This window comes from Mercurialis annua, linkage group LG3 (assembly GCF_937616625.2).
Source record: "Mercurialis annua linkage group LG3, ddMerAnnu1.2, whole genome shotgun sequence".
NCBI lineage: Eukaryota > Viridiplantae > Streptophyta > Magnoliopsida > Malpighiales > Euphorbiaceae > Mercurialis > Mercurialis annua.
The window spans coordinates 60,433,849-60,443,665 of record NC_065572.1 but is presented as its reverse complement, the minus strand read 5'-3'; the positions used below and the strand labels follow the sequence as shown (position 1 = coordinate 60,443,665).

At 34.1% G+C, this 9,817-nt stretch overlaps 1 protein-coding gene across 1 annotated transcript; it reads right to left on the bottom strand.

Annotated features, from left to right (window-relative positions):
- Positions 1–3,070: 3,070 nt before the first annotated feature.
- On the bottom strand, positions 3,071–4,727 carry LOC126672783 (uncharacterized). The gene is made up of 3 exons (XM_050366735.1): positions 4,642–4,727; positions 3,660–4,545; positions 3,071–3,493 (listed from the first exon to the last, which is right to left on the bottom strand). The coding sequence occupies exons 1-3, from the start codon at positions 4,725–4,727 to the stop codon at positions 3,071–3,073; spliced, it is 1,395 nt and encodes a 464-aa protein (XP_050222692.1).
- Between the last annotated feature and the right edge of the window lie 5,090 nt (positions 4,728–9,817).

Sequence of the window (9,817 nt, the reverse complement as noted above, 5' to 3'; positions counted from 1 at the left end):
GAGCGCGCTTTAGTTGGAGTCCAAAGCTAGACTCTTCGCGTAAGGTTGTTAAAAATACAACCTAACATGCGGGAGCCGTCTTGGTAGCATCTTCTCCCTCCTTTTCCTTGTTGGCTCATTCAAATAAAGCTCATGTGATATGAAGTATGCTTTTACTCTAAAATAATGAACATGAGGAGTATTAAGCATCTTCATATACTTGGTATTATTTCCGTCATACTCGGAATCAAACCCCTCTAAGAATGGATCTTTATAATCAAAGGATTTGTTGAATTCCTCGTAGAGTACCGTAATACCAAATTTCTCCTCACTTTCATCATTTACGCTCTTGGGACAAGTAAGTGGCTTGGAAATTGGAGCTTCAAGTTCAACATCCTCACACTTTTCTCTTTCGATCTCTATGTGAACCATTGTGTGAGGATGTTTTACTAAAGCACCATCATCTTTCAACTCTATGGCCATAGCATGTTGTGTTGGAGTAGCTTTAATTGCGGCTAGTAATCCTTCTTGGTTTGTCCCTTGCAAATCACTAGCTAACCGAGCAACTTGTATCTCTAGGTTATGAAGATGTGTAGATTGAATTTCATGATGTACCTCCATTCTATCTAACAACTCCATGATCTTGTCGATTTTGCTAGATTCATCAAACATTTCATCTTGTTGAAAACCATGTGATTGTTGTGGTTCATTGCCAAAATTGGAATTGACGTCCCATTGGTTTTGATATGGGTGATAACTTGATTTGAAGTTCAAGTTTTCATTGAGGTTCTCCCAATTGTTGTCCCAACCATAGTTTGGAGGGTTGTACCACCCCGGATCATACATGTCGGAATAAGTGTCATTATCTTGCCATTGATCACCCATATAATTGACATGGTCATTCCAATAATAGAGTGTAGGACACTCGGCTCCGGTATGACTAAAATCCCCACAAATCTCACAATTTGGATTCCATGCCATCACTTTCGCCCAAATAGATTTACCATAAAACTAATATTTGAAGATAAACCAACAAACACACAAATTTCCTGCACAATCACAAACAAGAACACCAAGCGTAAACCACGAAAACAAACGGTAGAAGCAATAAACACAAAAACAAAAAAATAAAACTAACTCGACCAAGACTTAGAATACTCCCAATCAATCAAATACGCACTATCCCCGGCAGCGGCGCCAAAAACTTGTTGAGCAAAAACCGCAAGTGTACGGTGTCGCAACTAGTAACACTCGGTAAGACCGAGGTCGAATCCCACAGGGACAATGGATTTGATGAGAATGAATCGATTCTAACTCTCAATTCGGTTAGCACACAACAATAGTTGATTTGGAATTCGAACAATTAAAACATTAACTAAAGCAAACACAATTACAAAACAATTTAACTAGTAAAAAGCAATAAGCAAGCGATTGAATGATTAAGATAAACTATGGATAACGAGCTTGAGGGTTGATACTACGATTAACCAATTACTATCAAGGGGTCGGGCTATGGCTTCTAAACGCGAACCGAGTTTTTTCTAAATCGCAACTCCCGCTCTCTCGAGCCTCAAAGAGTTAGAAAACCACAACTAATTTAGCTTAACCTACTCTCGTAGCACTAAACACAATTAGAGGCAATTAGCAATCAAACACAACTCATAGGCCACCTAATTACTAACCCACTCTCATGGTGTTACTAATTAAGCATCTAATTAATCAATTCCAATTAATAAACCCTCTCTCAAGGTGGAAATTAATCTAGCAACAAATACTAGGTGATCAATCTAGAATAGGCATTAAGCAATTAATTAGAACACACAAGCCAAACCCTAACCCAATCTAGCAATTATTCAACCATCATATCAACCCCCAAACATGGGGGTTTAGCCAATCATGCTAAACATCACATTAACTTCTAAATAAAGAGAAATAAAAGATAATAAAAACTTACTTAGAAGAATAGGATTGAAATTAAGCACTTGCATTCAAAGATAAATCTTGTTCTTACAATAAGTAAAGCTCCAACACCACAACAATGGTGGAAAAGATGGAGGCACAAAACCCTAAAACTAATCTACTCCTAACTAAAAAAGGAAACTAAAAAGTAGGTGAAATGTTCTATATCAAGTCTATACCTAATTTGGAGATAAGGTTCCTTATATAGGCAATACAAAGGAGGAAATAAAGACAACCATGTATAAGTTGTGTCTAGCCAAAAGAGGAAGTGGTCCCAAGTCTTGTTTCTTTTCAATTTCAGCTCCCAGCCACATTTTTCACTAAGGCTCGATCGAGCCCTTCACTTATGAGCTGACAACAAACTTTGATGTGAAGAACCATCGAAGGCGTGTTTCTTTTGGTTTGTACAAGTATTGGAGATGGAAGGTTGCTTTCAATGTGAAGAGTGAGTCAGAGAAATATGAAGATCAGCAGGATAAACAGAAGGCCAAACCAAAAAGATTCAAACAAAAAGCTGGAAAAAAGAAGTTTGAGGGGACAATTGCTGTTTAGTATTTTCATATGTTGGATAAACAATGGTTTTTATTTGGTTTTTTGGTTTTAATGTTTGTTTGAACAATGTTTTTTTGTTGTTTGTATTAATGAATCAATGATTTTATTCCATTGTTCCTTTTTTTGTCTTCAGAATTATGTTCTGATAACGTCTGAAACAGGTATCAAAACTTTTTATGAAATTCAGTTTGTATGTATCAGACATATATCATTTATGTATCAGACATGTCTCACACATGTATCAGACATGTATCCAATCTTGAAAATTATGTATGATAATGTATGAACAGTTGTATGTATCAGACATGTATCTGCCATCTATCATACATGTATCCAACAAATAGTAAAACATGAAAGAAGAAAAAACAAAACTTATAATTCAATCAAGAACTGTTATTTGCATCTTATAACTTTACACAGATTGTCAAGAATAAAAATAACAATAAAGTATATAAAATCAGAAAATGCATCAATTAAAAACCATCTTTTTTCAGCAGAAAAGTAAAGAAATAGAATCTAACACAAGTGACAGTCACATGTATCATTACTGTTCAAACATGTATCTATGAATATGAAAATTTTATGCAGGTTTTGGCATGTTTTGGCAGGTCTTCTTATTGTGCCCAGCATGTCCGCACTTTCCACATTTGCCTTTTCTTTCCAAATGTGATGTGAATCTTCTCTTTTTTGGCCTTCCGGTTCTTGTTCTATGTTGTGGTGGTAAGACAACTTGGTCCTTGACTTCTTCTGGTATAATCCATTCTTCCCTCTCTAATGGATATACTGTCTCACTATATGTTGCTAACATAGCTGCTTTTGTATAGTATTTTGAACAATATTTATAAGGTTCAATCTTGTCCTTGTTTAGAACCGCTACAGCATGCTTACAAGGAATTTCATCGGTTTCAAACTTTTTGCAAGTGCACGTCCTCTTTGTCATGTTGACTGTGTACTTTTTACCATTCTCTATCACTGATATGATATTTTTTGTAGACGGTTTTACCTGAGTAAAAAAATGTATTTTTTTTTATTACAGATACATGTTATATACATTGTAGATACATGTATGATACACAATCTCACTGCAACAGTTACATAATTTATATAATTATGATACATACAAATAGTGATATGCTTTATAAAAGAAGCTTAATATTAGATTTACATACCTGTAGTTTCAGTGAATGAATGTAATTTTGGAAAAGAGCATCTTCATGGTTTGTTGTGAGTGTTGTGACTGTATTCATAGCAATATTTCTGTTTTTGTATGAGTACTCTTGTTGGAGGTCATGTAGGTGCATAAGTAATGATGTGATTGGAAGTTCTCTTGCATGTAAAATTGCTTCATTTAATGACTCGGCTAAGTTAGAGGTCATAGTTTTGTACCTTTTGCTTTTACAATGTACCCTCGACCATCTAGCGTAGCCAATATCAGTAAGAAATGGTATAATTCGATCATCTAAACTATTCAACACTTTCATGTGATAGTTAAATTCCTTCTCAGTGTATGCTTTGGCTGCCCCAAAGAAAGGTTCTTTAATATTCTTTGCATTTTTCTTGAAATGTGTCTTCAGGTTATTAAGTAGATGAAATATGCATATTCCATGTGTAGCTTCAGGATATACCTTCTTAACAGCTGATTCTATGCTGAGATGTCTGTCTGATACAATGCATATATCTTCTCTTGTTCCAAATGCCTCCCTAATTTGATAGAAAAAATACTCCCACGAATCATCATTTTCTGAATCTACAACTGAAAATGCTAGAGGGAATAGATTTCCAGATGCATCTTGAGCTGTTGCAACAAGAAGCATGCCACCAAATGTTGCTTTCAAGAATGTTCCATCAACAACCATGATTGGTTTGCAATGCTGCCAACCTTCAATTGATGCCTTTAATGCTGTGAATACATACAAAAATGAGTCGTCGTCTCTCAATTCTATGTCAATGATTGTTCCAGGATTTGTAGCTGCAAGCATATATAAAAAAGTGGGCAGCGCTTTGTAAGAATCACATGGCTTTCCTCTTAACATCTCAAATGCCTTTTCTTTTGATCTTCAAGCCATCATGTAGCTGATCTTGACTCCATGTGTAGTCTCCATATCATTCTTAATATCTATTAGTGTGTATTTTGTTTTGACATTTAGATACTTCAGCTTGATGGATTCAGCAATGTGTGATGCAGATGCTTGGTTTTGATTGTTGAATCTGGTTTCTATTGGGCATGTGTGGTCCATGTTCTGTTTGCGAATGATGAACTGTTGTGTGTCTCCATTACTTGATGCTTTTAGATACCATTGACACGTATCGTCGATACATTTCACTAAAATCTGCTTTGGACACGATTTCACTATTTTTGACTGGTAGTGATGATTGATTGCATGAACCCGTAAGCATGCTTGAAGAGTTGCTTTGTCTTTGAAATATTATCCAACTTTCAGTTCTTGATCTTTTTGTGGTTCTGATACCATTTCTTGATCTTTCAGCTCCCAATTTGAGTTATAGGTTGATTCTATCGTATCCAATGCAAGAAGTTTCGTATACTGCCCTATTTCACCAAATGTATCACAGATGTATCTTGAAGGTATCTCTCTTGTATCTGACTCATTGTTTGATTCTGAAATAGCTGCTGAAAAAGCTGCTGATATAGCTGTTGAAATACTTCTTGTAGATTCTGAAAGTGTCTGTGTCTGGATGGTATCATCACATACTAATATGCAGAGAGGATACAATGTGAAATCTAATTCCTTCTTCTTGATCTCTAAATAAAATTTGAAGCTTGAATTGTCTATGATTTTGATTGGTGGATACTGAATCTTCACTTGATATTTTATCTCAATTTTATGTTTCCCCTGATCAATTTGTAGCTCTTGAGCTATTATTTGCAGTAGATCCAAATATGATGAGTCTTGTGGTATGAGAACACCAATAACCTCAAAATCATCATATTTGTTTGTGTCCACCCATTTGCCTTTGTGTTGTATCATTATAGGTACTGATTCCATCTATGTATAAAATTGTAAAACTGGATTAATTAGTAAAAGCAGAGAATAATTAACTAATACAACATGAATGTATATGTACATATATGATACAGTGTAAACATCTGATTAATTAGCTATATTTGTAGAACATAAACTCTATAAACAGCTGATATTGTAGGTAGCAAAATTGACCGATTAATACATTGCTAATTAGCTATGAACAGATAGGCAAATTAATAAATAACTAATACAAGATGAATGTATATATACATATATGATACATTGTGATATGAATTTTTTTTGTAATCTAACCTTGTGGTTCTTCAACAATGGCGATTAATCTTTGGGAAAGAGACGATACTGTAAGGAAATTTCGTATTATTTGTGTATTAATTTGATATATTAGATCTTTGAAAATTCCATGTGTGTTTCTGTTAGGAAAGAATCCTTCTTTCTGTTAAAGAAATAAACATAGCCAGGTGTTGAATTTTAATTGGCTTTCATTGTGAATTTTATTAGGGATAAAACGCTGATCCCGTGATGTATGATTCCTTGTCAGAGTTCGTTACCCAAGACGCGTGTCCGTTTTCTGTTGGTCACGTGGTGATGTAAACTTGCATCATGAATATGTAGGAAATGTAATTCTGCTCTATAAAAAACTAGCGCGTGAAATCTTGGGGTCTTTTTAGTATATTTTTGTGATTTTCTCTTTATAAAATGACTTTGAAAAGTTTTAGTTCTCTTTATGTGACTGCTAACAGCCATTTAAATGATGAATTCTGATTTGTGTACAATTCTGTAAGATTGGATTGCTTTTAGGTATGTGTCTTTGAGATCAATGGGAACTAAAATGAAAGAAAAATTTGATAAATATTGGGATAATCTATTAGTAGTGAATAAACTTATATTCTTTTCTAATATTTCAGATCCTAGGTGATAAATCACCAAAAAAATAAGGGATGATCTAATCAAACATCTGGCATCTGAGAACAGAGAACATGGTGAGAAAGAACGCTACAAGGAAGTTTTTGGGTGTTCACTCTGACATTCAAGTAAGTATTTAGTGAAAAAGAAGAAGAAAAAGAAGAAAGAAGAAAGAAGAGAAAGAATAGTGATCAAAATATAATACCTTAGGATTTTAGGATAATATGACTTATATAGGTGTTCTTTTTCTTCTTCTTCTTCATCCGTCTTCCATGGTGAGGTGTCCCCCTATATTATAAGATGAAATGTTTTAAAATCCCCCGACCTTTTAGACCCTTTTCAATCCTACCCTGACATTGAAATCTATTTTACCCTATTAATTTGTATTTTTGTATTTCAATTGTACCCTAAAATATTGAATTGACGTTTTTTTCATTTGGAAAAAATTTAAAAATGTTCTCCATGTCTAGCATATATTAATTCTATGTGTTTAAAATTTATTTAGATTTGGATAAATTAATTAAGAATTTAAATTAGTTTTAATTTGATTATGGTTTTTAGTTAGTTTTTAAAAATAAAAGACTTATTTGCACTTTTTTGAATGGAAATGAATTTAATTTTATCCTTAAACTTAGTTAATTGAATGGTTTCATCAATTAAATATAAAAAATTGACAAAAATTGAAAAATTGGGAAACAATTGAAACGATAAAATGCGAAATAGGGTAAAATTGACCAGTTTTCAACGTCTTGGTAGAATTGAAAAGGGGCTAAAAGATCGGGGTTTTTTAAGGCATTAGGCCTTCTATTATTTGGATAGAAGAGGTGTATGTGTGTGTGTTGAGGGCGAATGGTATGGGGTGTGTATTTCTCTAGTAAAAATTCTATGATCCCCTTGACTAACATGGCCTTTGTAACTTCCTTTACAGGTAATGTAAGTTATATCTCAATCTCGGCAGTGCACTTAACAGTTTTGGTCTGAGATATGGCTCAAGGCAAACCCAGACTGAAAGCATCCTCGGCCGAGATTGACATTCTTGTGGGCCGATAGGCCTAGTGGTACTATTTTGCTAGAATTAGGCATGTTTATATTTTTAGGGGTTGCTTTACCTCTGTTGCATTATCACTAGGGATATAGATGTGTATATGGAGTATATCTTGAGTCAGATATATGGTTTTCAACAAGGAAAATTCTTGTTTACTTATTTAATGGATGACTTGGTTGAGTTGTTTAATGGTTATGATGTGCAATACAAGAAAATTCTTTTTTACTTGTTTTTTAAATAACGGTAAAACAATAATGGTAAGTTTAAAACGGATGGTGCCGAAGTTGGCTGGAAGAGTTGAGCAGCGATGATGGCGAGCTGGTGGCGTTGACATGCCGGTGGTTATAGCTGAACAAGAATAATGTGGTTTGGGACAAGACCGGCAGTTCGGCTGAAATAGTAATAATATGGCGAGTAACCAGCTGTTGGTTTGGCAGTCGACAAAAAGCATTTCTATTAGGGTCAATAACAAAGGGTATGGCTGGAAGGGTTAAGCAACGGTGATGGCGAGCTGGTGGCGATGATATGTTGGAGGTTATTGCTAAACAGGAATAATATAGTTTAGGGCAAGATTGGCAGTTCAGGTGAAACAATAGTAATTTGGCGAGTAACCAGCCGCTAGTTTGGCAGTCGGCGAAAAACGGATTTGTTGGGGTCAATAACGAAGAGTATGGCAGGAATGGCTCGGTGGTTTGGTAGCATCCCACAGCAGGCTTCTTTAAAGCAAATGCGGACGCAACGATATTTGCTATTGTGGGAAGGGCGGCTATAGGTTGCATTGTTCGGAATGCAAAAGGCGAGATTGTTCAAACTAGACAGGTTAATTTTGTTGGTGAATTTGATTTGATAAAAGCGGAATGATAGCGTATGAGAAACACTTAGTTGGCTTAAAAGGTGGAAAAATTTGACTATCGAGTCGGATGCTATGGATCCAATTTTGGATCAGATCTTCAAAAAAAAGCAGTCGGCAATATGTTAGTATAAGATTGTATTTTTTTTAGCGAAACGGTATTCTAATATTTATTTTGTTTTTGTAAGGTAATCAGCAAATCAGGATGTGCACGTTTTAGTGCGTAATGCTTATTTTCTGTAAGGATTGGTTTTGAGCTTTCCTAAATATCTTACTTTTGTATTTGTTTCAATTATTTCTGAATGAGGAATTCTAATTGTCAAAAAAAAAACATTTAAAGTAATAAAACCATGGTTACAACTTATTTTTCATTTGAAGTAATACTACCTTGATAAGTATCATTTATAATTCATTTTATAAATGAAATGATAAAGTTAGATTATTTATTTTAAATAAAATAAATTGTTTATTTAATATGTAAATTTAATTTTACTTTTTATTTTGATAAATATTTACAAATCATTATGGTTATGTTCTTAATTTATATTCCTAAACTCTAAAAATATTTTACATTCTTAATTTTAAGAATAGTAAAAGATGCAGAGTACATCCTCAAGATTTTGATAAAAAGAATATGTATATCCCTAAACTCTAATTCATCACAATCCAACTCTTAAAATAAAAAAAATTGACACAAATCAACCCTTCAAACTACCCTATTTATATTTTTATGAGATTTCAAAAAAAAAATGAAAAAGATTGACAGGTTTGTATCAATTTTACAAATTTAAGTCTCGATTTATACATTAGAATTTAAAGGTGTTATTGGTGTACCTATGCTTTTTCCATTAAGATATTATATAGATACTTTGAAACCTATGCTAAAGTAAAGAATATTTGACTATTGGGCAATCAAAATATTACAACCGTATTTATGACAAGAGGGCCTTCCTTAATCTAAGTCTTATTCCTCCACTTGGCACGTCAACAAAAAACGCCCAAAAAATGGATAGGATTTGAGAGATGTAGTAATTTTTTCTTCATTTCTTTTTATTGGTATAACTTTAAAGTCAAGCAAATCAGACAGACCCAGAAATTAGATGTCTATAAGAATCTAAACTCTTAAGACAAGTCGAAGCATTGGATTCTATGATATGGCAAGATTATTGAAAGAGGTGATAAGAGAAGATGAAGCAAGCTGTAATGTTCAAGCTATACTTATTGTATTCTTTATTAGTCTAACTATAATCTCAGCTATCATTTTCGCATGCGCGGATGGTTCGTCTAAAGATAAAGCCTCAGCTAGACAAGGTAATACTTATGGTGCCTCAACGTGTGGCGCTGGATGCGGTGCAGGCTGCGGTGGAGGCTGCGGTGGATGACCTCAATATCATCTCATCCCTCTCCGTCTCCGCCTCGGCCTGGCTCCATTATCATATTATGAACGCCTACAAAACAGTAGAAACTAATGTTTCTGGAAATTTACCTCTTCTGAGATTTTGTAAAGAGTGCATAGTCAGATAA

What these genes read in the sequence shown, in the direction of transcription:
- LOC126672783 (XM_050366735.1), bottom strand. Translation starts at nt 4,727, where the DNA reads ATGGACCACACATGCCCAATAGAAACCAGATTCAACAATCAAAACCAA. An exon ending in GCTGAATCCATCAAGCTGAA is followed by an intron (nt 4,546 to 4,641) that starts GTATCTAAATGT and finishes GATGGCTTGAAG; the next exon opens with ATCAAAAGAAAAGGCATTTG. An exon ending in TTCATTCACTGAAACTACAG is followed by an intron (nt 3,494 to 3,659) that starts GTATGTAAATCT and finishes TTTTTTACTCAG; the next exon opens with GTAAAACCGTCTACAAAAAA.